Raw genomic sequence first — 27,576 nt, forward strand, 5'->3', positions numbered from 1 at the left:
GTTAGCGTGTGACAACCGTTAAAGCTAGTGAAGTGTTATTAAAGCAAACAACACTTCGCCTTGCTTAGCAGCTAGAAGTACTTTGCACGATGGTGTTGTGACTCAATAGTTGTATACGCCGTATGAGTAATAATACGACGTGGTACCTGTTAAGTGTGTAATATTAGCCAATTCAAAGACATTAAACAGTAGCTTAGCTGACTAGCTAGGTACGTTAGCAATGCTACCTAACGTTAATTTCCTCCAGCTAACCATTAGCTCGTCCTGTGCTACGTCACGAGTTTAAAAGGTAGAAGAGTGTTCATGAATGAATTTCCTTCATTAAAATGCTAAAGCACGTCACATTGTAAAATATCAGACACGCCTTTTCGTTAACGTGAATATGATGTAGCGACTGGACGTCCAGCACAACAAGATTCAAGATGTTTTTACTGTCACAAGCACGTATAACAGACAGTTATTCTATACAATGAAAAGCTTATTTTGCTCGGTCCTCCTAACACAGAATTACAATTAACTTAAGGTTAAAGAATAAGGCATAAAATATGTAACAGTATTACACAAAAATATAATATTGCTATGATAAATATGATAATAGTATTGTTATGATATAAAATATGATAATAGTATTACTATGATAAAAAAATGATAATAGTATTGCTCATTGTATCTTTATGCATTGCTACAATATTGCAATTTGTGGTAACGTTCCCGTGTTGATGGTATTTTGGGAGGACACTCTTGGGGTTGCGATGCTGGAAATGGCTGTGACCCAATGTGATCAACATGACCCCATGGTCTGGTTGTTCCTTCAGATGGCGTTTGACCATTTAATCCAGATGTCCTGCACGCTGCGCCGTGAGCCTGACCCTGCGCCGCAACCTCGGGCTGTCTGTGGTCCTGTTCAAGCTGCTTCAGGAGCTTGACCCCATCCAGAAACCGTTCCTGGACAAGATCCGGGACTACAACACCAAGAGCAAGTGAGTTGATGTTGTGCACCTCTTGTTGTAGACTCACATGAAATGTACATACTTTGAAAATGGAGATTGGGATCAAATTGAAACCAAATATACCTCGGCAGCTCGATGAGGAAGAGATCATGTGTAGGAAGGCGTGCACGTTTTATTGGTGTTACATTTATATTTAATTACATTGGTTTCTCAGAACAGATACTTGTGTTAATTTACTAAAACATTCTTCTCATTGAGTGAGGACTTTTTATTTCATGTGAAGAGAGGATCAATAAATACTTATACAGACTATATTACATAAATTGGAGACGCCGATATCCAGGTACACATCTGGCAAATAGCACAGTTTCTAAGGTATTATGTGTTTTCCTAAGAGTGACACGATTAATTTTTCCTCGACAGTAACAACTAAATCATCTGCCGCAAACAAGTAGTTCTTTCAGATATCGGCCCAGAATTTCACAATCGCTGCATCCCCAACCGATAGAAGCTCATAGTGTCGTCTCTGGTGCAACATCTATATACAAACCTTCAAACGGCCGAGAAAAATGACAAGAGCTACTTTTGGGTTTCTTCAGCTTACAAATGAATTTCAGTCCTCGCTGCTCAATCGTTTACATCTTCTTCTCCTCTTTTGATGCTTTAGGTCATGCAGGTCTTCTGGTGGCATTGTGGATGCAAGACCGTCCTACTAGAAGAACGTGTCTGAAGAGCTGCTGGAACTGCAGAGAGGCTCTATGGAGGAGGACACCTGGCCGAGTTTCCTGAGGTCCAATTCACCAGTGAGTCAAGTACAGACTTTTTTTTTTACTGTTCCCGCTCATAAATATGTATTCCTTCGCCACTAGAGAGACTCACTGTAATCTGTGTCTATATGGACTCAGACAAAGACCCAGATTACAGTGAGTCTCTCTAGAATAAATATTTATGAGAGGGAACAGTAAAATTGTGTGTCCTGCTTTGTAAGTGTCACTGTTTTGTCATTTTGTTTGAAATAGTTTTCTGGAAGCTTTTATCCTTGAGCTTTGCTGTATTAATACATCTAGATCTAGCCAGTTGCTTCATATTGCTGTCGTCTAGATGTAAAATGTAATTTTACGTATTTGTATTGTACAGCTGTAATATTTCATTTCAAAACTTGGTGAATAACTATCTGTTCTCTTTTTATTTTCCAGAGCCGGAGGAAGCGGCAAATCCACATGTCACATGTAGACTTACATGTGACATGTAGATCTACATGTCACATGCATCTGTTGTATTTAATAAAAACATTTTTTTATTAAATGCAACATATGCATGTGAACTGTAGATCTACATGTCACATGTGGATCTACATTTTGTATGTAATAAAAATGTGGAACCTGGATACTGTGTTGTTTTTGTTTGTTGGTCTTTTTTTCATGGGTCGAGCAATCAAAACTCATAACCCTCTCCATATCTTTCTTTGGAAACCGGGGAGGAGGCTCATGCCTCTGACTCCCTTCGCGGATCATGATGGGGTTCACATCTGAGGCGCGAACCTGGGACCATGCGCTTGACCCAACAGGAGCTTTGTTACTGCGCCACCACTTCCCACGGACTTGAACATGTTCTCTGCGCTTATTTGTCTTCTTCATTTGGGTGTTGGACCCAAAAGTACTGACCTGCATAAGAATTGAACCCACAACCTCCAGTCAGCAACACAGTTGTCTATCTCATCATGCTATCAGCTCTGACCCTTAGCACTGTTTTTTGGTCATATTTCATCAAAACCTAGAGTACTTTTACTTTTGGTACTTTAAATGGTACATGTTGGTGGTAGTTATGTGTTTTTACTTTACATGGGTTGTACCTCTATATTTCTACCGTGGTATTACTAGTTGTTTTTCTGGAAAAGTGAGAACAACCTTTTCCACCACTGGTGGCTTGTGGAGTCTTAATCTGTAGAAATCATCATGTTGATTGGATTTTGTATCATTAACTGATTCTGCACATTAGTAGAAAAAGATTTATCATGATAGATGAGTTTAAGTGTTCATGGAGAGTATGTCGTAAACATACTTTTTTTTCCACCATCTTTATTGTGATCACAATAATAACTGCCAGCAGGTTTTTGAATAGAAAAACGTTTTATTGCATTCAAGATTGAAAAGATTCAAGAAGTTTTTACTGTCACATGCACAGACAAAAGACAGTTATTCTTTTCAATAAAGAGCTTATTTTGCTTGACCCTCCTAGCACACAAATACAATAAACTTAAGGTAAAAAAATAAGGCAGAAAATATAAACTGCCTTTCTGCAGTTCCAGAACAGTATTTCATATAAATGTAATAGTATTGCTATGATAAATATGATAATACTTTTGTTATGATAAATATGATAATAGTATTGCTCATTGTATCTTTATACACCATGCATTGCTACAACATTGAAGTTTGTGCTAAAGTTCCCGTGTTGATGGTATTTCTGGAGGACACGCTTAAGGTTGGCCGGCAGCAGCAAACAGCGTCCAGGTGTCCAGTCTCTTTACTGATGACGTCATGCAGCAGCTCCGATGCCGTTGCGCAGTCCGCTCGTGGCGGGATGTAAAGTGCCAGTATAAACACTGCACTGAACCCCCTTGACAAGTAGAAAGGTCTACACTTCACCAGCAACAGCTCAACACTAGTCGAGCAGTGAATTAGAATTTAGAATACAAAAAAGTTTTATTACATAAACACCATTCAAATAAAACTCTGAACAAATCGTTCACACACTGTCTGAAAACAGACAGTTTGAGACACAGTTGCACAAAAATATTAAGACAGAAAGAAGTAAGGAAAGTTCTTGACAAAAAAGTGTGTTTATGGATAAATATGACAAATTAAAAGGACATTAGGTATGATATGGATGTATGTGTGTTAAGTTGCCATGTATTTTTGTCAACTCTTGCCCAACTTGACTGGCTGCTACATTTGGACTAAAGGACACACAGGACAACTCTTTCCAACAAAGCTCCAACTTTATTGTTTCTCAATTGTTGGCTGGTTGGTCCATTTCAGTTGAAAACCTTCAAACACAAAAAAGCACAAAGTTATACAAACATGTAAATAAACTTTAAACAATTTCCATGAACAAAATCAATAGTTACATTACCAGAGGCTTCTTTGTCTGTTCCACGAGTTGACTCCTCTTCTGTCTCAGCTGAAATGTTTGCTGTGAGACCTTCAATTCACAGCTGCTGCCACTTAAAGCAATCAGCAGCCTGCACTGGCCTACTGGAGGTGCATTATGGTCTTCTCTTTTTATATCGTTTTTTTTTCTTTTGGCAAAGTAATGTAATTTAAACTCAACAGTGTGTGTGTGTGTGTGTGTGTGTGTGTGTGTGTGTGTGTGTGTGTGTGTGTGTGTGTATGTGTATGCATGTATATATGTGGATATATATCTATATATAGATATATATATATCTATATATAGATATATATATATCTATAATATAGATATATATCTATAATATAGATATATATCTATAATATAGATATATCTACATAGATATATCTATAGATATATATATCTATAGATATATAGATATATCTATAGATATATAGATATATATATATATATATATCTATATATCTATATATCTATATCTATATCTATATATATCTATATATATCTATATCTATATATATCTCTATATATATATCTCTCTCTCTCTATATATATATATATATATATATATATATATATATATATATATATATATATATATATATATATATATATATATATATATAGACATATTCATATTAATGACAGGTTTGGGGACGTGTATGACCTCATCTGCTGCAGCAGCTCTGCATCCTTCTCCAGGGCATCGATCAGGAGGAAGGAGTCCTCCGCCGGCTCGTAAACATCTTGGAAGTATCCTCGTCCCGCGTGGGAGTAAACCGGCGTAGGATAACGTAATGACATGCTCACGTGACAGTAAGCTCACGTGACAGTCCACGTTGGCAGCCACGCGCCCACTTGGTGAGCGTCGCCACTAATTTGTTCACGAAAAAGCCGAGGAGCTCGCGGAAATGTGTTGGCGAGCACGTTCCACTTCCTTGTTTACGCCTTACGTCACAGTGACGTAGCGTGTCCTCTCAACCAATCACAAAACACTCCTTGAAAATTGCACAGTTCAATTCTACCCCTAGATGGCGACATATCTCACAATTACGAAGAAGTTACTTTTAATTCAGGTTTTTTTATTAAAAGGTTTTATTAATTTAGTCCATCACAGTAACAAAAGTATCAAGGTTTTGTGAAATGTGAAATTAATACAATATTAAATACAATATTACAAACCAGCTACATTATGCCGTGCATAATAACTGAAATCTCCCCCAAAAAACATTTCACTCAGTGTTTTCTCTGCCTAAATCCAGAATGTCAAACGTAAAAGAAAGTGCAAACATTAGCAAACATAACAATATCGAGTTTAGAGATTTGTACAAAGTGCAACAGGAACCCTTATAGGGCGTTAAACAATTTTAAAGTGTTAAATTGCACAGCTTTCATGGTGAGACAGTGTTGTAAACGCAGTCAGACATTTTACTTTTTGGTCACACTTAAAATTCAACCATATATAAATTGTATAATATATAATTAGCACACTTAGTTAGCTTTGTACACAAATACGCACTTTAGACCAAATGTGCCCAAACTAACAAGAGCCGATTCATTTTTAGCAGCATCGTTGGCGCTTGTTGCCAGAGGGAAAACACCTGATTAATTTAAAAACAACGTAAATTAAAATAAATATATAAATACACACAGTATTGGGAGGCTTTTTTTCATAAAAACTGGCAGCCCTCTTTAGCGGGTTAGTATTACTAGCAGCCCCACAGCCAGTGGTTTATTGCACAAGGGCAACAGGGAACGACTCCCTCTTGGCACGACCCGCCTTCCCCGAAGAGATTCTGCATAGAATTGAAACGGATGACGCGAGGGGTCAAGTTCATCTTGTGGCCCTTTTGGATAACGTGAAACTATTCTATGCAGTGATTTTAAGGGTCCGGTTGTTTTTTGGTCAAATCCATCCAAACGTCCCCGAGGAAGAAGGTTTTCGTCGAGGTGCAGTGAGTTACCCCAGCCAGCAGGGGTCGCCACTGCACTCCTGCACCAATTCATCAGTAGCAGCCGTCTCTCCAGGTGCTGTCACGAAGGGCACTGAGGGTGGACAAGCTCTTTGGAGGCGTCAGCAAACTGAGGGAAATAATACGAGAACGTTATATTTTCACACACGTTTTGACCAATAGATTTCCATGACTTTTAAATGACTCTTAACCAAATTCGTATGATCAAACACTGTGAAGTCTGAGTGGAAACAAGCAAAAGTGATACAATGTAGTATTTAAACTAACAATGAGGATTACAAAGCATACAGTAAACCTTAAATGACTCAAATGAATGAAAGACAATAGTTTGATTTAAAGAATAAACATTTATATAGATGCCTGTATGTTTGCCTGCTTTTGAGCCTCTTTCTTTTAAAAGTAGATTCATTATTTCAAACTCGGCGTACATGAACGCTATGAACACATGAATATAACACATTTACATGACTTTTACAACACTTATTTTTCAAGGACTTTTCCCAGGCCTGGAAATATCCATCTTCCAAGACCGTGAGAACCCTGTTCCCATTTAATCCAGTAATAAAAAGTGTTTACCTCCGTGATTGTTGGCCCCCTTTGCTCCGGGGGGTGGAGCTTTGGGTGCCAACGAAGGAGGCGGGGCGGGGCAGGCTCCTGCGGGGCGTGTTGGGGGTGGAGGCCGGCGTCCCGCCTCCACCTGGAGGTTTACTGAGCGTAGGGATGCCGCTGCCGCCGCCGCCGCCGCCGCCATTCAGACACTGCGGGCCGGCGGGCGGCGGCGCGGCGGCAGAGCCCTTGATGGTGGGACTGACGTAGGCGGTGGCCTTGTGCGGCTTCCGGGACATCGAGGAGAAGTTCCCGACGCTCTGGACTCGGTTCTGCAGCTGGCCCGGGGGCGGGACTGGAGGCGGAGAAAATAAATAAAAAATGTTGCACCTTTTGTGCGTGTATTTCATAGAAGTAAAACAAATGTCGCTGAGAAAAAAACAAAGACCTACTGGACGACTGCAGTCGAGCCAGCCCGCTGGACGAATCAAAACTCTGGCTGTTACGAAGCAAAGAAGGGGAAGCACTGGGATTGGTTGGACTGGGCACACTAGGCATGCTGGGAGCTCGCACAAGGTTAGGCATGCTCCTTCGCAGTTTATCTGACGGGAGACAGAGAAACAAACGTTAAAACAATGCAGTATTATTCTGTACGCTCAGCCGCCTGTTCCTTTGTTCTGACTCCGCCCCTTCAGACGGCCCATGACGCCGACCGTGATGCACAGGGTCCCGCCCCCTCAGTCAGATATACACTCCTAAACCCTAATCCCATCAAACTCTCTCTTCGTCCTCGAAACAGTCTGAAGGCTTTAAAAGGCGCTGGTACAAGAGGCTTAGACAGTTATTATTAGTGGTGAGGACATCAGTTTTGGGCGGAGGAGGCGGAGGGGGGGGGGGGGGGGGGGGGTCAGTCTGGGGCATCAACGCATTATGGATCGTAAAATGAGAAAGAAAATTTAAGAAAAAAAAGGTAACGACTCAATGGGTTTAAAGTTGGATGTTAATAGAGACATTCTACTTGTTTGTGAGGTTAAAAATACTTTTTTAATTTAGTGAAAAAAAACGCAGACTTACTCTCACATTCGGCTGGACGCCGCGATGAAGTTTCCCCCAAAACAATACGCCATACAAATAAACAAATAGATATCTGATTAGTTCTATCGACAGCCGTGTGTTGGGTCGTCGGCGACTTCAGTCACATTTTCTCAACGCGAAAAATCTAAAACGAGACTCAGAAGACTTTTTGAGAAGTAGGGTCGAGTTTATCTCTTGTTTATTTGTGTATCCGTCTCTTGCAACCTCATGGAAGTGTGACACGATGCATGAATGGACTGTTTGGGGTTGCAGTAATCTGTTTTTAGCTCGTTGTTGGACAGCCGAGCGCTACATCAATTCGGCGCCAATTGGTGCGTTATCGGCTCTTTTCTCACCTGATCCTGGTCGGAAACCGTGCTGCTCGGCCGCGCAGAGGCTGCCCAGTCCAAGTCCCGTTCCCAGTCCCGTTCCCAGTCCCAGTCCCAGTCCCAGGGGCTGGAGCTGGAGCTGATGCTGAAAGGCGAACCCAGCGGACGGGTACGGCGGAGTGGCCGGGGTGGAAGGCGGGGTGGACAGGGAACTGGTGCTTCTTCGCCAGTCGCGGATGCTGGAGAAGGTGTGGGAGTGCGCCAGGCGGGTGAGGCGCGGCTGCGGCGGCGGCAGGAGGCCGTAGTCTTCGTCGTCCTCCTCGTCTTCCTCGTCCAGGCCGGGGCCGGCGCTGAGCTGGCTGAGCTGGAAGGTGAAGCTCTGGCTGCGGCGGTTGGCCAGCAGGGACGAGGTGCTGGCGTAGTCCTGCCTTAGACCTGCCGGGGGCGAGACATGAGGACCAGCGCGCAACACACACACGCACACGCACACACAAACACACACACACACACACAATCATCACCTCCTAGGGTTAATGAAGCTGAAGTAGCGATGAGCTCTGAGATCTGTTACCATGTGTTAAAATATTAGAAAGAGGATGGAGGGAGACAGCAGAATAAATCACTTGGTACAGAAACTCCTGGATAACGTTTGAGAAATGCGTCCTGCGTCAACAACTCACTCTCCTCCTGCAGCCGGGCCATGACCTGGACGTCGGTGAGGTCTTGCAGTTTGTATCCCAGAGTGATGGAGTCGTCCTCCGGCCCCGCGGCACCGAGGTCCCCGTCCACTGACGACTGACGACTGAGGCTGGGGTATCGGAGGCTGCGGCCTTTGAACAAAAAAAAAAAAAACAAGGCGTAGGAAGAAAAGTTTGAGTCATGCCTCCTCTCCTGCTCTTTAATCTTTCCAGCTCAACAGTTTTGGAGGCTCGGTAATAAGAAAAAGCTCTCGAGTCCTCCACAAGAAGATGAAGGATCCAAACTAATGGAGGCTCTGAGAATTAAAGTCTAATAAAGCAGCAGAGACGCTATCGGCGAGGTCACGCCAACCGCTCCCCGGTTATGATATTATAATATCTGCTCTCTGAAATAATCCTCCTAGCGTTAACATTAGTCTTACGACAGATGTCACATTTTGCACCTCGTTTCTAGACGGACACATTGATGCCGAACAGTTAAATTAGAGGTTTCAACACTGCTTGTGTCGGGGGAAGGGCAGAAAAGAAAACATTTCCCATATAAATTAACAACTAAAATTGTGTGCATTTTAGAATAAATAGCCCTCAAACCCTGGCCGGGGCCTGAATGACATCACATGTGGCTGGTAACACTTGGATGAATGCAGGTTTCAACACACAGCACATAAGCAAATGAAAGAAGCTGCACTTAACGGCGTTTGTGCGGCACCGTCATGGAATTCGGCCTCGGGCTGAAGGGCCACACAGCGTGGACTCTCTCGTTCCCTGCGGCTTCGCCCTCTGCTGTGTCTGGAACGTTATCTTTTTCCATCACCAATTATGCACCAAAAAAAAGGCTTTTTTTTTTCCATTTCTGCAGCTCAGACTCCCACGCAAGCTGAGACGATATGTAAAAAGCTCGTGGCTGACCCAGTTTCACACCTGCATATTATATACCACAACGCAAGGATGTTCAGTGTGTGTGTGTGTGTGTGTGTGTGTGTCTTACTGCGGATGGCGGGGAAGAACGTGGGAGTCCTCTCGGACAAAGGGGAGAGATCCTTCTCCACAGGACTCAGCGGCCGATGGAGGACCGGGTGGAGCGGGGAGGAGAGGCATGGAGCTGAAGGGACGGGAGGACGCAAAGACCCATTTTTAGTTTGACGACACAAATGTTTGTGTCAGCGCTTTGGAGTCGCGGCCCGCCCCCGAGTTACCGTGTCGCTCGGACGACTGGGGGGTGGAGCAGGGTTTGGCGGGAGGGGAAGAACTGACGGGCGACGCTCCGGCCACTCGACTCACGGGAGGAGCAGGGGAGGAGGCGGGAGAAGGGCTGGACAGGGAGCGGCGCCACCTAGAGACTGAGGAGGGAGGGAGGACAGACACAAGCAGAGGTTCTGAGCATATAGAGCGTATTCACCCACGTGACCACAACAAGCTTCGGCGGCCATGTTGGGGTCCATGCACGGCATTGTTTTGCTGTGTTTTATGCCGCTCTTCTTAAGAGATGACCATCATATCCTGAAGGAGACACAATTTCAGTCCCACATCCTTGTTGGATGTGGGACTAATGATTCAGAATATGAGTTTATCAGCTCTACAAGACAGACTTGTACTTCAACTTCTCTAATAACGCATCTAACTTACTGCGGCTTCGCTCGGCGTATGAGCGTTAGGACTGTTCTCATGTGTTTCTGTTGATACGTCGGGTTGTGGGCACGTTTCCATTGACACACTCTCATCAATAATCTCCTTCTTCGCTGCGTGCAAATCAATGTCTTTCACTTGCGCAAAAGGAACTGTGGATGGAAACTTGGGAGGAAGCCGTGAACATGGCAACTCCGTCGGGCGATGTCTGCCTTCACTCTGAGATTCATTTCCAGGTCAAATCAAACACTGGCGACATGGGAACAGCGCTCAGCGCGGCGGACAAACAGTCACTGCCGGCTGAACTTTGGGTGTAAACACGGCATAAGACTGCAGACTTTTGTACGCCTTGAAACTTTCCGGTGTGTCTCCAGTACGCAAAATCCATAGCTCCCACTAGCAGCAGGCTAACTGGGTGGACGCCAAGATGGCGCAATTGAGATGATGACGTCACGTGAATACGCTCTATAGAAATGACTCTTTTTACACATCAGCATATTAAACACAAATGGTACCGGATCGATGAGAATACGCTGTGTGTGTGTGTGTGTGTGTGTGTGTGTCAAGAGTTCAGTTTGTATTTTTAAATTTGTAGAATTTCAGTTCTGAACATCACTGAACTGTGAACGGCTGCTGCTGTGATCACACTGCACTTTATACACTGAGCAATGCTATTGTCATATTTTTGTGCTGTTTTTTCTTTTATATTTTTGTGCCTTATATGTTTATGTATTTACCTTAAATTGATTGTAATTCTGCGGGTTAGGAGGACCCATCAAAATAAGCTTTTCATTGTGCTGTAACTGTCAGTAATCTGTGCATATGACAGTAAAAACATCTTGAATAATACAGAATAACAGCAAACTGATATCTTGAGTTTAATCTCAATTCAAACATTGGTGCCCAAAAAAAAAAAAGAAAAATCGCAATCACATGCGTTTCTCCATTCGTCTTAAATCTCCACAACATGTTCCACGTCTTGTAGTTTCACACACACACACACACACACACACAAACAAAGGAGCCTCTTTGAAGAGGCCGTTCTGTGCGGCGTCACCTCACCAGCACCGTGACTGTCACCGACCGCTCTGTTCAGCTCCACACGAGGAGACAAAGCTGGATTCAAGTCAACAGAGCGGCTCGCTCACACGCTGCAGCTGTACCTGGCGCAGAGCCACACACACACACACACACACACACACACACACACACAACTATTCTTAGATGTCGAGGGTTTGAAGCACCTGTGATGTGAATATCTTGGGAATAAAGCTGCACAGAGATGTGCAGCTCTGACGGAAGCAGACGTTGCAGGCTGCAGCACGAGGCTCTCTCTTGCTCTGCTACCTGTCGATGGGAATACACGGCACTTAAAAAGCTCAGAAGGGCTGAGCGGAGAGAGCGGGGGGGGGGGGGGGGGGGATTCCTTTCATGTAAACTGTCTCCACGGCAACAGCTCTCCTCCTCCTCACTGTGGAGCGAGCGAGAGACGGCGGGGCCGAGCCGGCGGGCGGGAGGCTCGGCCCCCGGTTCGGCGTGGGGAGGTGTCGCCTCGCCGCCTGTGATGCAACCAGCTGCACCGCCGGTGCAACGCCACACATTGAATCAAACGCGGTGGAGAGTCTCGGCGGGTGGAGACCGTGTGGCGCGCACAACGACGACGTCCACAATGATCAGAACCGGCTGGTACCGACTCAGATGAAACCTGCTCGCTCTGAGTGTGCATGATGTAGCTCTCGCAGCCAAACTTCCGCGGCTTCAGACGCCGCTTCCTCTTCTTCTGTGGTGCGTGACATAATGAAGTGACGCAGGGTCAGCTGACGCCGGCCTGATCTGCTTAACGCTCCAAGGAGTGGAAGGATTACAGGCTGGAACGGCCGCCGCACCTTTTTATACATGGAAAACATTTCTGACTCTTTAGCCGCCAAATGCCAAATAAACTCATCATGAAAATATATCAGCAGACAAGTTGCATTGTGGGTAATCTCACCCTGAAAGTCGGAGTGCATCGCTACATCACTTATTTCCCACGCCTTTACTTTGTAAACTGTGTCTCTCGCTCGTTGTCAATCACTTCCACTTGTCTTTTTACTATGAAAAACCAAAGTATGATTTACATTTTCTACTTTGTGTCATCTGCAAGTGCCTGCATCATTTGAAGTGTTGATTGTAAATTTAAAAAAAAGAAGTTATTTCAAACAATGTCACTTAAACTTGTTTGTCGTTTCTTTTATGGTTTAGAAAGTAATTTCATGACAACATCAACTCAATAACGCTGTTTTTCCGTCTGATTGTGTTCAAAAACGGTCGCGTCCATCCGACGTCTCCTTCGGAGCCGGACCGCTGGAGAGCGTCCGGCTCCAAACACCAGACGAGGAACCGTTTAAACGGCTCGCCCTCCGCAGCCGAGCCGAGCGAACAGCTCACACCTAAAAGCCGCGCGCCTCCGTCTGAAATAGCCCGGAGGAGAGAAGCTAATCGGCTGCCGCCGCTCTGGTCCAGTCTGTGGGGGAGGAGGACGCAGAGAGACAAAGCGGCGGAAGTGATAATCAAGACAAGTGAATTCAAATAACCCCTAAAAAACTGCCACACCCAGAGTGTCCACGAGCCCGCGACGGTGAACACTCTCAGGATGCGCCTCTCCTCCAGGAGACGAACCTGAATCCAGAAACAGATGAACTCCAGCTGAACCACAGACGTTCACTGCATCGTCCATGAGGCTGAGAGGAACTCACACACACACACACACACACACACACACACACACACACACACACACACACACACACACACAGAGAAATCTGAAGAGATTCTTGCCTCTGCATTGCATGCTGGTCTATTGAGGCTATTGCTACGACCCCAAAATACAAATCAGCTGCTCGAGAGACGACCAGCGACTGCATCACTATCTGTATCTTACTGCTCGTACTGGGCACCTCCCAGTGAGACCGAGACCAGCATCATGGAGCCGAGCACCCAGCTGCCCCCCGACATGGGGACGGCCCTCGATTTTATGTTGTTTTCTTCCCCCCCCGGCGATTACCGTCGCCTCGTACCTTGTTCCAGGCGGAGGGACAGCGACCTCCGCGCCGCCTCCACCTCCGATTTGGGAGAGTCCAGAAGCTGCCGGCACCACTGCACAGGCGGGAGGGAGGCGTCTCTGGACTCTCTGGCTTTGGAGGACACGTACAACCTGTGGAAAGGGGGCACAGAGGCAGGAGGCTGAGAATCGAACCGCCGTCTGAACCGCCGCAGGGACAGTTTGGAGAACCGCCTGGAGCTCCGATCCCTGTGACGCCAACATGCGAGCCAGCTGATAGCTGCATGCTAATTATCCCCCTAGACACGCGAAAAAGAAGTCTGGCTCTAGCTCATCAAGAGGAGGAGGAAGAGCTGGAAGCCCTGAACTCTCTTCTCCACGGTTTGCTCTGCGGGAAACATAGAGGAAGCTGAATTATAGATTACAACCTTCACTGACATCAGGTGGGACCTGAAGGGGACACAAACACACCTCAGTTACTATTCCTAGACACGAGGAAGAAGAGGAGGAGGAAGAGGTGGAGGAGGACATGCCTGCAATGTGAATAGGCCAAATAAAAGACAAATGTAAAAGTACTGCAGAGCAGAGTCAGTCTCTCTGATCTCCCGCCTGTTAGAAACACCTCCCACTACATGTCCATCCAGACGAACCCACGGCTCTTTAAAACCGTCCCAACAAACGAGGCCTCAGCTTTGGAAATGTGGGGATCTATTGCAGGATTTAACTGCTTCATCTGAAGCTAATAAACCGGCAACTGGAGCATAAATCTCAGCACATAAGCACCCATTTTATGACTGGATTTATCCAGCAACGCTGGCGGCTAGTTAAGCCGTTTCAAATATTGGTCATTAATAACATAAATATTTACGATTGAATAGTTCGCTTTATTGTTGGACTAAAAAAACGGCCTTATTAAGCGAGTGAAAATCTAAATTAATTAGAACTATAGTGAAAAGAACTGAGTTTAAAAACTCAACTTTCCTCCCCTTGCCATGAGATGGTCATGAGATGTCTGCTGGATGCAACATAAACCGATCAGTCTGATCCTGATTTTGCAGAGGAAGGAGACCCGACATAACCATCACACCGTCTAATGCTGGCCTGTAAGGGTTCGAGTCCCTGTGTGGCACCAAATGTTCATCATCTTTTTGTGATGAATGTGTCGCCTGAATGGCAGATTTGTGCAGAGCCCTGATAACAAGTGGCATCTCCCTCCTGGGTGCCTTTGTGCTGCAGGAGGCCGGACTGGCTGCTAGCACCAGACACAATGAGGGAACCAGTTAGTGCACAGCAGGAGGCACGTAGGAGGCATGTAGGAGGCATGCAGGAGAAATAAAAGGAGGCATGTAGGAGGCATGCAGGATGCATGTAGGAGGCATGCAGGAGAAATAAAAGGAGGCATGTAGGAGGCATGCAGCAGACATACAAGAGGCATGCAGGAGGCACGCGTAAAGCAACACATGGTCGGGCATTGCAATAGTTACCATGTCTCGTCAGACTCGTCGGAGCAGGACAGAGAATCGAAATCCAAAAGTTCCAGCTCATCCAGAACCGACGGCTCGGATCCGTCCTCCTCCTCCTCTTCCTCCTCCTCCTCCTCCTCCCCGCCTGAGTGCGGGTGGAAATAGTCGAAAGGCTCCTCCGGTGGCGAGAGCGACCCCAAGGACGCCCGGCACCGCAGGCTCGGCAGCGGGTTCTGGAGGCGGAGTCCCGCAGCGGTACCAAGCGCGCACGCCGAGGCGGGGGACGGGCCCGGGCTGCCGCCCGCCCGGGTCCGCAGCTGCTGGTTCTGCCGCTCCAGCTTCCGGACCAGCTCCTGCAGCTTCTTCACCTCCAGCTCGGCGTTCACGGTGCTGTTGCTGTTGCAGTCCAGCTCCGGCGCCGCGGCGTGCGTCAGCACCGCGGCCTGCATTGGACCAGAACACGACGGAATGACCTCCTCCAAGCTTAACGGGGACCGGAGGACAGGTGCCGGGCTGCTGATGCTGTTGCGGAGGCGCTCATTACGCGCAGACTGAGCTCTGATCCGGGAGGAGTCTAGCAGCCTGTCTGGACTCCACCCACCATCCTCCGCCTCCCCACACCCACTACACCCACTACAGGTGGACACTGGGTCTAATCATAATATCATATAATATATATTAGTGTCCAATATCTCAAATAACACATGTGCAGGATTTTTTTCCCCACCGTTTAACTCATTTTCTCATCATTTTTTCCTAAAATAGTTTCTTTTGCTGTTTCTAGCAGATGACCTGCACCTACCATTGTTACTCTTTTATCAGATTAATTAAATTATTAAGCCAATTGCGCCGCACAGATTCTTATATTAGTGCTCGCAGCAGCAGAATCTGCTCAACGTGCGCACGTGGCGACATCTTGTGGCTGAAGCTGGTTATTACAGGATGGAAAGCACAAACAGATCTTAGTAGATATACTTCTAAAGGTGCTTTTGATATGAAATGTTCACCAGGTGTTGGGCACAACCCATGTGATCCAGACATACAAAGAAAAGCAAACAAATAAGTTCAGAAATTAAGTTAATAGTGTAATATGTGTCCATTTTCCTTCCCTGAAAGCAGTTAAGAGCTTCCTTGGCTGTATTTGTGTTCATTGTGAGAATGTCCACCCTCGTTTCCTCTTCATCATCCTGGTGATGGCAGCAGATTTTCTTTATCATCAAGAATGTCTTGGTACATATTTCTCTTCATCCCTCCTTCAATGATACAAAGCTTGCTGAGCAGCTCAACCTCATGATGCTCCCACCTCCAGTGTCACTGGTCTGGTGTTTCTGGGGTGGCGTGCAGAGCCCTTTGACCTCCAAACATCCAAACGGCATCCACAGAGCTCCATTGTTGTTTCTTCTCACCGGACTATTCCCACACTATTCTACAGGCTTACCTCAATGTTGTGCAGCAAACTTTCCACCAGCTTCAACATGTTTCTTTAGTAGAGGCGTGTTGGTGGTGAGCGTGCAGACAGGAAACATGTTATTTATTCTTTGAAACAATTGGACCTGCTCATTCCAGATCTTTCTGTAGCTCTTTTTGGATAAGGAGTTCTTGGCTCTTTGACAACTCTTCCGATCAATATTTTCTAAATCCTGCTCGTGCACGGTTCATAGTGGAATTATGTTCTTTTCACTTCCGGATTATGTTCGACAGAGCTCGCTGGAATATTCAGAAGCTCAGAAATCCTTTTGTAACCAATGCATCAGTATGTTTGCAACAATAAGGTTGACTACAAAAGAAAATCTAGCTAAGCTCCAAGATTTAAAGACTGTTTGTGTGTAAGAATGAGACAAAAACTCACCCGAGTTCTCACACTGGAGGGACAATGGCTCAGGGTAAAAGTACTGATAATACTGTATCAAATACATATCAGTACTTGTATTAAATACATATATTAAATACTTACCAGTACTTGTATTAAATACATATCAGTACCTTTTCTCCCCTTTCCTTTTCATATCAATAGCAGTTTTAGAAATATATTTAGTAAGAAAAATGGCGACGCATTAAACTTATTTTACCCGCTGTACCTCTGCAGGTATGGAAAAGTTCATCACTACATTTTTAATAGATTAGACATCTAATTGATCAGTTGTAGTAAATATTAATTGAAATGATTTATCCAAACATATGCACATATATTCAAGTCTAAAGATAAATGCTGACAGGAAAACATGTAGAAAACATTTGTAATCACAAGCTAAACTAGATGAATACTGAGAGCAATAAAACATGTACTTCTATATGAAAAACATTTGTTTAATATATTGGACAAACACACACACACACACACACACACACACACTCCCATCTGGTGGCTGAAGAGGTGCACTGCAGCGTGTGGGAGAAATGGCGGCCGGTCCTCTCTTTGATTCTTCCAAGAGCTTAAATATAAACAGGAGTCGCCGGGGCTTCTGGGAAACGTTAACGCTGGAAGTCAGCCTGACTTTCATATCAGAGTTCAGGGGAGGCGACTGCTCTTCCTCGTCCTCTTCCTCAGCGTTTCTTCCAGGTGAACTTCTTGCGCGCCCCCTCCTGGCCCGGCTTCTTCCTCTCCCTCACTCGGGGGTCGGGGGTCAGCAGACCAGCTGGAGGTCGATTCAGAAACGGGAGACAAACGAGAACGTGAGAGAGAGCTGGAACGTCAGGACGCCGACCGGGCGCCCGACGCGACGCACCGCTGGGTTGCTTTTTGGATGAATTAGTTTGAATCATTTTATGTTGTGTTCAGCTGATCCTCCGTCTGTCGCTGGGATGGACCTCCCGTCTCAGGCCGTCACAAAAAGTTCACGTTCAGTCATTTTGCATGTTTTTTCGCCACACTAATACCTACAAATACTCCACTGCCCATTTTAAAAATGTTAGGGTAGCACTTTATAATAACCACACACTATTTAGCATTAGTGAAGCGTGAGGAAACACTTCATCATTTATAAAGCATTATTCCAACATGAATTCACATTAGTAGCTCATTCATAAACAGTTCTAAATGTTTAATTCTTGATTAATAAGCTTTGGTTTTCATATTTTATAAATTGATTCCTGTAAATGAATTATTAAGGACTCATAGATGATTAATAAGATCATCTATTAATTGTTAGTAAATGATAAAAAAATGTTTTAAATGTCATTTATGTATACATAAAATGATTTAGAAATGCACTTATTCCCAAACTAATGAGTGTTTATGTTTGAACAATGCTTTATAATATGAGTAATTAAGTGTTTCCTGACGCTTTATTAATGCTAAATAGTGTGTAGTTATTATAAAGCGTTAGTTTTCAGCTCTGTTGCGTCCCATTCAGTGATTGATTTAAAATAGTTTTAGTGTTTACCGACATCTGATTGGTTGGCTGCATTAATGAGCTATTTCTGTTGGGAAAAACTAATCAGGAAAATAATTAGTCAAAAATCATCCTCATACCAAAACAATCCTGAAACAGAAAGACTCAAAGGTCACGTGAGAAAGGGGATGCGAACATATGAACATCCTACAGCGACAGACCCACCTTGCCTCATGGTCTCCACCTCCCCCTTGGACAGGAAGCCGAGCAGAGCGCGCGACACGGCGAGCCGCAGCGCCCCCGCCTGGCCGGCCCGCCCGCCGCCGCTCACGCTGCACTCCAGGTCGAAGCGGCCCAGCATGCCCGTGAACTGGAGCGGGAACATCAGCTGCTCTCTGCGGGGGGGAAATGACCGGGAGATAGTAATGGAGGAAAAGAGAAAAGAGGATGGAGAGAATGAGCAGAGCGGGAAGCGAGTTGCTATTTAACAGATAGCGGTATCAACGGCGGAGGCTTAGCTAATTTAATGTCTGGTTGGGTGAGTTTTTAGACAAGCAGAGAGGATCCCAGCACTGTGAAAAGCTTTCTTTTACAATCTCACCGCCACATATTACAGAGTAGCTTCTGACTCAGCAGGAAAAGGATAAGGTCGTGTGTGTGTGTGTGTGTGTGTGTGTGTGTGTGTGTGTGTGTGTGTGTGTTCTGGATGGCGTCTCAGGCTGAATGGCTCACGGCTGCTGACAAAGTCAATTGTCACCTCTCTGCTCCAATTACAGCTCGTCCTCACACTGCGTGACGACACCAGCTCTGGACATCCGCACACACACACACACACACACACACACGATCACTCAGCTGTGTAATTAACTTACTAGAAGGAGATAAATAAAATAATAAATAAAAAAAACGAGGCGACGCCGCGAAGAGTGAAAAAGCTGCTTTTTAATTTTCTTTTTGGGGGGGGAAGGGGAGAACGTCATGTCGTGCATTTTAAGGATTCTGCAGACCTGCTTTATTTGCTCACAGTGGAAAACGCTCCTACCTGTCCTGCAGCACGGGGAAGTAGTGCAGGTAGTCGGTGCCGTTGATGGCGATGCGGCCCGAGCCGCAGTCTCGAAGAACCACGGAGGAGGTCGACGTCTTCCTCCGACCTGAGGAGGGAGAAAAACATTTGTCTCCGGCAGCGGGAGGCGGGGGAGGGGGCGAATCGACAGACTCAAAGCTTCCTGCTCGGTGCGTGCGTGTCTCTACCGTCCGCCTTGCTGAAGGCCACGCCCCTTTCATCTCGCTCCAGCGTTGGCACCGCTTGCTTGGCGGACAGGGCCTCCAGCTGCCGGCGGTACCGCAGGACAAAGTCCTCCTCGGTGTCGGAGTGGGGCATGGACACCAGGTGCTCCATCAGCTGGATGAAGCGAGTGTACTGAAGGGGACGCAGAGGGAAAAGTGTGAAGCGGTGCAAGATGAAGAGAAGATGAGACGGGCGAGGAAATGAGGAGGACTTCCTACGTCATGAGTGCTGATGTCCTCAACCAGCAGCGCTTCCAGTTCCTCCTTCGTGAGCCACCTGCTGGTGCCCAGAGAGCTGGCGGAGATGGAGACAGACACACGGTGAGAGGGATCTCTTCAGGAGAGGATACTCACGCCATGCTCCAGGACGTGAAGTGTTCCTCCACGTACATCAGCTTGGTGTCCTTGGAGAAGAGGCCCTTGGCTCTGAGGCGGTCTTGGTGCTTCTCTATCTTCAGGGTTTTGCCGTACAGTTCCTGTAAAATGTTCACAGTCAGGGTGACACATTCCTACACACACACACACACACACAACATCCCCAAACGGTGCATCCCCACGTCAATGGCGAGTGGTAGGAAACTTGATTTAGAGCTCACACACCAGGAGAACTTTCTTTTCCCTCAAACCAGCCATGCAGGGCGAGCTAGCTTGGGGTGGAAACGCTTCATGCGTCACATTTAAGACCTTCCAGACAATATTTAATGCCTTAACATTGACACGTATACACAGTGGTTTGTCCGGGCTGATCTACTGGGATACGGCTCTTTAGTGGTGTAAAAGTTATTAAAGTTTAGTTTCAGGACAAATTCCTTTGAGATTCTGGTATTTAAGTTGAGGAACTTTGTCTCGAAATGATGGAAAAATACATTTTATTCACATTTATTTCAATTTCTGCTTCTAAAACTGAAAACTAAATAAATGACAGGGCGGTTTCGGGGCTCGCTCGTCATCAGATCATTCTCTCAATGGGAATCGCCCGGGGAGGGGAGGGGAGGGTGCGTCACGGCGATGGACAGACAGATGGACAGAGGGAGGGCGGGCATGCCGGTCACGTCCCCGAGGCGGTGCACCCCCACCTCAGCCGCCCGGAGCCCAGGGTGAGAACTCATTTCCCCGTCAATTATTCATCAGATGTTTGCTTAATTCCTTCTTGATAGAGTGCGCCTAATCCGCTGCCACTCCGACCGGCGACAGAGGGGTACGGGAGGAGAATCAGGGACGAGGAGGAGGGGACACCAAAAAAACATCAAGCAAAAACCAATCTACTGTGCAAAAAAAAAAAGCGTAATAGAAAATCCTGAAAAAAGAGGCGGCAGGAGGGGGTTTGGATACGAGGGCCGTGCGTTACACGTCTGCAAACACTGGGAACAACAGCGGCGAGGAGGAATAACGTGCGTGGATTGGCTGGATGAAAGCGGAGAGGGCCGGTGCCTGGATACGTTTAAGGCGAGGCTGAGATGGAGACGGAGAGCCGGAGCTCCTCTCTTTCTTATCCAGGACGTCTTTATATTAGCGGCAAGACGAAGAAGCTCTCCGGTAGCGCCTCTACTCATGGATGTCGGGGGATGTGGAGGTGGGCGGGGGAGGGGGGTTCCAGGGGAAGAGGTGCGTTCCCAGGTTCCCCAGAGGCGGGGCCATAAAGGGCTCAGCGAAGCGGCGAGCGGGATAATGTGCCACGCTGGCTGAGCCCGACAACAGCCGGCACGCCACTGCCCCCTCCTGGAAACACTACTGCAGTGTGTGTGTGTGTGTGTGTGTGTGTGTGTGTGTGTGTGTGTGTGTGTGTGTGTGTGTGTGTGTGTGTGTGTGTGTGTGTGTGTGCGCGCGCGGAGAGGTAGGGAGGGGGAGGAAGTGGAAAAGGTAGAGTGTGAAAGGGAGTGTTTGCAGCCTGCAATCATGCAAACCTGCAAGATTGAGCTCTCAGACACGTGTGTCATACCTATTTAATCCAACAGCAGGGGGTGCAGATTACGGCTGCAGGGCACAATGTGGTGTGTGTGTGTGTGTGTGTGTGTGTGTGTGTGTCTAAGAAGTGAGCGCTCGGGCCGATATTCAGAGATCACACCCCGCTCTGTGTCTCAGATACAGAAACAGGCCTCTCCTCTGTGAAACGTCTTTGAACAAGGTCAGACAGGAAGGAACAGCTGAGTGAACGACGACGACGACAACAACAACAACAACAACAAGGTGGAGGAAGAAGAGGTCTGCTGAGATGTGAGAAAAGGCGGCTCCCCCTTCTCCCCCGCCAAAATCCCCATGGAGGAGTCCTTTCCCCGTGGCGGGACAAAAGCCTGACAAGCCTGACGCGCCACACCTCAAACACAATCCTGATCCCGGACACAAAAACCCACAAAAACCCAGCACACATTGTTTCATTTCCACCACGTCTACATTCAAATTACAAACTTAAACGTCCTTTAATGTTCTCGTCACGCTGAGACGCCCAGTGCCGGGTGTTTGGTGCCCCCTGCTGGTTCTTTTGGATATTAAAAAAGGGCTAAATCCAAAATCTACAAAATCCAAAAACGATAATCTCTTAATCAAGTTATTCAAGGAAGAGTAGTATTACTATTATAATTATCATAATATTTGTATTGTTTCATCCTTTTTGAAATTACATTATTCATTCTCTTATTTTCTTTCTTACGCATTTCCTCCTCTCAATTTGTTTTTCTTCCCGTGCCTTTGGACATGAAGCATGTCCTGTGGCATTATAACACCTCTGGAGCTCAGGTAGCGGCAGGTATTCCTGTCAACGCCTCACCTTCTTCTAATCCCCCACCTCTCGTTCACCCCGGCTCTATTCAGCCGGAGCGCTCTGTGTGGAAAAGAGGATCTGACGTCGCCGGTCCTCAGGGACAGCGCGGCCTTCTCCCGACTCGCTCCGTCTGAATGGGATATGACCCGAGGGTGCAGGAGGCGGGGAGGGGGGGCGGGGAGGGGGGGGGGGGGGGGGGACTGGAGCCGGATGAAGCTTTACCTCCACCTCGCATTACAAGACCCGACAGCGGGGGCTTTTGTGCTCCGGCTGCTGCCGGCGGTACTCACATGCATCATGGAGTAGTAGGACTGCTTGCCGGTGTAGAACAGGAAGTGGAACGGCCGCCTGTCCGCACCCCACTGGACCGCTTCAAAGACAGGACGGGCAATGGGTTCACACCGAGCCCAAAACGCTGCATGGTTTATAATCAGAGCATTACATACCTCTCTGACGGGGAAATATTTCCTCTGGGTGCTGGAAATTAAAGCAGAGATTTAGTGTGAGCTCAAAAGAAAACAAACAGAAAAATACATCATATAAATATATATTCCCGATATCTATGCAGTGTGTGATCTATTTAGCACCCAGTATTTATGTTCTTTATGGAGTTTGAGTCCCTGTAGAAGTAAAAGACTTATAGATATCGGCTTAAGTTGAACCAGCAGCCATCGTTACATTAACTCGAGAAGAATTGCAGGAATTTACGGCCTCACGCGATGAGAGGAGAGTGCAGTACCTTCATGAGGGGCCGGGCTTTCTTCTCAAACAGGCTGGAGGGGAAGAGGTACGCGACGCTCCTCTGTTGGCGGGAGGAAAGAAAAAGTTAAGCGAGGAAGTCACGGAGAGAGAGAGAGAGAGAGAGAGAGAGAGAGAGAGAGAGAGAGAGAGAGAGAAACGGCAGTTTGAGAGACGCGTCGAGGGCAGGCGCCGCCATCGACCGAGGTCACGCCGACGGACGGACGGCAGCGAGAACGACACGAGGCTCAAGCTGCTGCCGGGTTCAAGAAAAGGCGAGCGAGAGAGCGTGTGTGTGTGTGTGCGAGTGTGTGTTACTGGAGAGTTGGAGGGGAAAACGAGCAGAAAAAGGCACAAGTTTCTGGCCGAGTTGACAGTGAGCAGAGGACACTGTGGACATCCAACAGTTCACTCCAAGTTCATCCTCTGTGTGTGTGTGTGTGTGTGTGTGTGTGTGTGTGTGTGTTATTAGCAGGGCTACAGATGGCACTGTAAATGTGTGTGTGTGAGCGAAGAGAGACAGAGAGTGTGTTGGCCCCGCCACACTCATCAAGACAGTCTGTTCATCTCTTCCCTTCCTCCTCCGTCTCTCCGCTCCTCTTCCTCCTCTGCCTTCCTCTCTGTCGGTTCAATTAGCGAGGCAGCAGGTGCAGCGAGGAAGGGAACAGGTTGCTGCCTTTAAGGTTGTCAAAGCGACGGAAAGCAGGAAGAAAGGGCCCGGTGGAGAGACGTGTGTGTGTGTGTGTGTAGAAAGGCAGAGAAGGTAAAAGGGTAAAAAGAGAAGAGGGAAAAAAGGGATCGACGGGCAGAGAGAAGCAGGGAACAGATGAAGACACACCTGTGTGTCCCCTGAGCCTCGGCACTATGTGCCGCAGATCCCTGAGGGGCGACAGCCGAGTGACAGAGGAGGAAAGAGTCCGACCGGAAGAGGAGGAGGAGGTGTGAGAAATGTGAACGACATGGTGAGATCTATCATGTTATAACGTTTAACAAGCCAGGTGACCAAATCAAAGCTCTCATAACAAAACAAAGTGAATATATGTACACTGCCGTTCAAAAGTTTGGGGTCACCCAGACACATTTTCAGTTTTTCTTCGCCAATTCTCGCATGGAGCTGCCTGCACGTCTAAAAACAACAACAACTTCTCTTTTTCTGGCCATTTTAAGAGTTTAATGGAACCCACAAATGTGAAGCTCCAGATACTCAACCAGCTAAAAGGAAGAACAGTTTTATAGCTTTTTTTTGTAGTTTTATTTCTACTCCTCCATTAGTCTTCTAAGGCGATGAGCGAACACAACGTAGCATCAGAACACTGGAGTGATGCTGCTGGAAATGGGCCTCTATACACTTGTGTAGATATTTCATTAAAAATCAGACAATTCCACCTTACCACATTAACAATGTAGAGTGTGCATTTCTGATTTATTTAATGTTATCTTCATCGAAAAAAACAGTGCTTTTCTTTGAAAAAATAAGGTCATTTCTAAGTGACCCCAGACTTTTGAACAGTAGTGCATATAGAAAATAAAAAGTTCCAAATAGTCAACAAAACCACAACCATTCATTTCTCGATCGTGCTGAAACGTTTTGTTAATTCATTGTTTAGTTGAATCAGATTGATTGATTTGTTTTATTATCTAGAATGTAAGAAATCAAGATGTTTTTGTTTGGGGGTTATGGGCCGAAACAACTGGGCTTCAGAGAAAAAAAATCCACTACGGACAATTTTTCTAACGTTTTAAATCGACAGAACGATTCATTAATAAATCTAAATAGTAATCACATGACTAATTCACAATGTCAATCTTTAGCTGGTAATTCATAACTAGAGATTAGTCACTGCCGACTTATCTGTCGACTACTGTTTGCATTAATTAATTATTGAATCATTTACTTGACGAAACGTCAGGAGGAAAAAGGGAAAATGTCCTCTTGAAATGTCTCGTTAGATCTCTAATGTACAGCGACATTAAACAAAACCACACAAAGACAACGTGGGTGTTCACATTTCTCCCCGTGTCTTCATCACGTCACACCTGAGGGGTCTAGACTCTAAAGGGGGGGCGGAGGGACTCATCAGATCCCCCCAGTCCTCCCCAATGTGCCCCTTTCCCTCCACACATCCCAGTTTGGGCTGCTCGCCGTCGCTTCGGCTTTCACAGCCCGACACCGACAGCTCTCTTCATTAGGGGTGAGGGGGACACTGGGGACACTGGGGGACGGGAAGTGGGAAATCAAGCTAAATGGTTGGAGCAGTGGGGGCTGGTTTGTTGCCAAAATCTGGAACTAGCATGTGTGTGTGAAGGCGTCGCTAATATCCTCGATGCAGCGGATTAGCCAGAGGTGGCCCCCACCTACAATAAGGCAATACAATTATACAACAGATGGCTTCTATATGGCTATCATTATTATCATCATCATTAATACACAAACACAAAAAAATGTAAATACTTTGTCTTTTGATCCATGTATACATACTCACCAATACAGTGTATGTATGTAATGTTAAAAATAAATAAATAAACAAACAGATGGCTTCTATCTGACTTTGTAGCTCACATATGAGCTACAAATCTTGCTCATGTGTGACCATAAAAAACAAATATTTCTTATTGTCGACAAATCTCACGAAACAAATAATAATAATCATGAATGAATGTGTTAGTTTACGTCTTAGTGCCTTCAAACTATGCTCCCCTGTCTGCCAGCCAACTGGTTCCTACAGTAGCAGTAAAATATGCGTTTCACTTTTTAAAAAGGGCATACATATGTCCTTAATCAGCTGGTCATTGTAGTTTTTAGCAAATGTTACACAAATAAGAGGAAGTAGCGCCTATTTATTTCCTTGATACCTGGGAGACCGAGTCAAAATAAACTACAGTGTGTGTTCATGGTGCTCATAAAAGGAACATGTCACCCACTGCAAAGGGCTCATTAGTATGCATGTGTGGTATATTATATACAATAGTTGTGTTAGTTTTGGTCTTTTGATGGGAGTTGTTGACAATAAAGCAAAGAACATCACCAGCCTCATCTTTTAACTAGCGATACTTATCAGTTAAAGTGTTTGTATACATCATGTTATAATTTCTGCTATTACTACTGTCACATATTATTACGATAAGCAGCAAGTACGCTGCCAGAGGAGCGGCATATTTTACAAGCAAAGACAAAACAATAATATTAGACCAATAGGAAGAAGATAAACAAATCAATATATTTTTATATTTTAGTCTCATCTTTCAGCTGCGGTGTGAAACGGATTTGGGGCAACAAAAAAAAAGACGGATTGCCTCAATAAGATACAGAATACACAAACATTTATGTAATGGAAGACACACATGTAATTACAGTCAGATGCATTATTAACCTAAATCACAATACATGCGTCTCAGAAACAGATTCTTCTGTTGATTTTAAGACCTAAAATACAAGAAGTGCTTAATTCTGACTCACTTCTCCCTCAATGTGAGGACAAACAATGGGGACCCCTCTCACAGAGATAGTACTCACATCTATGTCCTCCTGGGTGAAGTTCTCGGGGTCCTCTCCCATCATGTTGGCCAGGTGTCGTTTCCCAATGTTAAACTCCTCCACCTGCTTCTGGATGTATTCCACCGTGAACTTCTCCGGCCCTGCAGCCGCCAGGTTCTTCCTGCGCAGGGCCGAGCTCACACATATCTGCCTGCTCAGCACCTGAGAATGAGGAAAAAGGTCGTTGTTATGAGATATAAGTGCAGCAGAAACCAGCCGAACTCAAGTTAAGGGTTTAATTATTTAAATTGAGCCATTGCAAAGTTTATTACATCATGATAAAACTAAAGGCCGTGTCGGTTGACTGTAATTTCCGATATCCGTCAAGCTAACCTGGCGGCGATCAGGGCACCAACTCAAGGACGTCAGTGTGTGTCCATACGGGTCTATTTTTACGAGTTTCCGTTTATTTTATCAACACAGCGTTATACCTTAACAAAAGATAAAATGTTACTTTACCTGTCGACTCAACTGCGACGTAACTGTGTTTAAACTCGCGCTGCAATTCCCACATTTTCCGAAAATCGATCCCACGGTGCGCACACAGGACGCTGCCATGTTGTCTGACAGCGATGACGTCGGAGGCGGAAGTTGTTGTACGTCATCAACAAGTGCCTTGAATTATAAAGTACAAATATTCAGAAAATATAGCCAGAAACTGCCAAACAATCGCTTTTATAAACCTCGTTTCCTATTACTTCTGTTTTTAAAGAGCAGAAATTAAAACAAATAATGAGAAATATAGCTATATCGACAAACAACCAATGTAGTTTCTCCACGAAAACTGTTATTCATTACATTAACTTTTATTTTAAAACAAAGCCAACATAAGCTTTTGGCTTCTGTGAATGAGGATGTATGTCCACCACTGTACATCACTTCTGTATATGGCATCACGTTTTAAATGATCCCGACAGTTTTTATAACTAACAAAACACCAGCCATGAAAAGGAAATGTAGACATGCATTCAAGGGAAATTGAAGAGTATAAAACATCTTTGGAAAAATACATGAACAGAACCAGCACACAGATGATGAATAGAATGATCTGGATAATCAAAGCCACATTACAGCGGA

At 45.7% G+C, this 27,576-nt stretch overlaps 3 protein-coding genes across 6 annotated transcripts in view; 1 reads left to right on the top strand and 2 right to left on the bottom strand.

The window, feature by feature from the left end:
- The window catches only part of n6amt1 (N-6 adenine-specific DNA methyltransferase 1), a 6,083-nt gene extending 3,753 nt beyond the window's left edge, over positions 1-2,330 (top strand). Inside the window, exons 8-10 of the mRNA XM_068590644.1 lie at positions 816-980; positions 1,618-1,753; positions 2,147-2,330. The gene's annotated coding sequence lies outside the window, so the exon portion shown is untranslated. The remainder of the gene's footprint in view (positions 1-815; positions 981-1,617; positions 1,754-2,146) is intronic.
- A 2,857-nt stretch (positions 2,331-5,187) lies between these two features.
- Positions 5,188-15,385, bottom strand: LOC137794261 (SLAIN motif-containing protein 1-like). 4 transcript variants are annotated; one of them, XM_068590988.1, is made up of 10 exons: positions 14,871-15,385; positions 13,403-13,539; positions 9,917-10,060; positions 9,709-9,822; positions 8,703-8,852; positions 8,050-8,457; positions 7,694-7,705; positions 7,072-7,221; positions 6,650-6,974; positions 5,188-6,182 (listed from the first exon to the last, which is right to left on the bottom strand). In XM_068590988.1, exons 1-10 carry the CDS (start codon positions 15,296-15,298, stop codon positions 6,107-6,109), a joined length of 1,944 nt encoding a protein of 647 aa, XP_068447089.1. In that variant the 5' UTR covers positions 15,299-15,385; the 3' UTR covers positions 5,188-6,106. The 4 variants fall into 4 exon arrangements, with proteins under 4 accessions (XP_068447089.1, XP_068447091.1, XP_068447090.1 ...); XM_068590990.1 differs by lacking the exon at positions 7,694-7,705 and adding an exon at positions 8,544-8,586 and having other exon boundaries at positions 7,072-7,118; XM_068590989.1 differs by lacking the exon at positions 7,694-7,705.
- A 1,750-nt stretch (positions 15,386-17,135) lies between these two features.
- On the bottom strand, positions 17,136-27,068 carry mrps9 (mitochondrial ribosomal protein S9). Its single transcript, XM_068590189.1, has 11 exons — positions 26,959-27,068; positions 26,479-26,661; positions 22,966-23,028; positions 22,673-22,703; positions 22,517-22,596; positions 19,859-19,944; positions 19,688-19,763; positions 19,433-19,601; positions 19,224-19,332; positions 18,407-18,576; positions 17,136-17,485 (listed from the first exon to the last, which is right to left on the bottom strand). Exons 1-11 carry the CDS (start codon positions 27,055-27,057, stop codon positions 17,394-17,396), a joined length of 1,158 nt encoding a protein of 385 aa, XP_068446290.1. The 5' UTR covers positions 27,058-27,068; the 3' UTR covers positions 17,136-17,393.
- Positions 27,069-27,576: the final 508 nt, after the last annotated feature.

Source organism: Clinocottus analis, unplaced genomic scaffold (genome assembly GCF_023055335.1).
Source record: "Clinocottus analis isolate CAN_PGR_092001 unplaced genomic scaffold, fCliAna1.0.p SCAF_24, whole genome shotgun sequence".
NCBI classification, from domain to species: domain Eukaryota; kingdom Metazoa; phylum Chordata; class Actinopteri; order Perciformes; family Cottidae; genus Clinocottus; species Clinocottus analis.

Coding starts and splice junctions, on each gene's coding strand:
- LOC137794261 (XM_068590988.1), bottom strand. CDS start 15,298: ATGCAGGCCGCGGTGCTGACGCACGCCGCGGCGCCGGAGCTGGACTGC. Junction 10,061..13,402: donor GTCCCTCCGCCTGGAACAAG/GTACGAGGCGAC, acceptor CTCCCTCCTCAG/TCTCTAGGTGGCGCCGCTCC. Junction 6,975..7,071: donor GGCTCGACTGCAGTCGTCCA/GTAGGTCTTTGT, acceptor CTCCGCCTCCAG/TCCCGCCCCCGGGCCAGCTG.
- mrps9 (XM_068590189.1), bottom strand. CDS start 27,057: ATGGCAGCGTCCTGTGTGCGCACCGTGGGATCGATTTTCGGAAAATGT. Junction 23,029..26,478: donor TCACCCAGGAGGACATAGAT/GTGAGTACTATC, acceptor TCCCGCCAACAG/AGGAGCGTCGCGTACCTCTT. Junction 19,764..19,858: donor TCCAAGGACACCAAGCTGAT/GTACGTGGAGGA, acceptor CATCTCCGCCAG/CTCTCTGGGCACCAGCAGGT.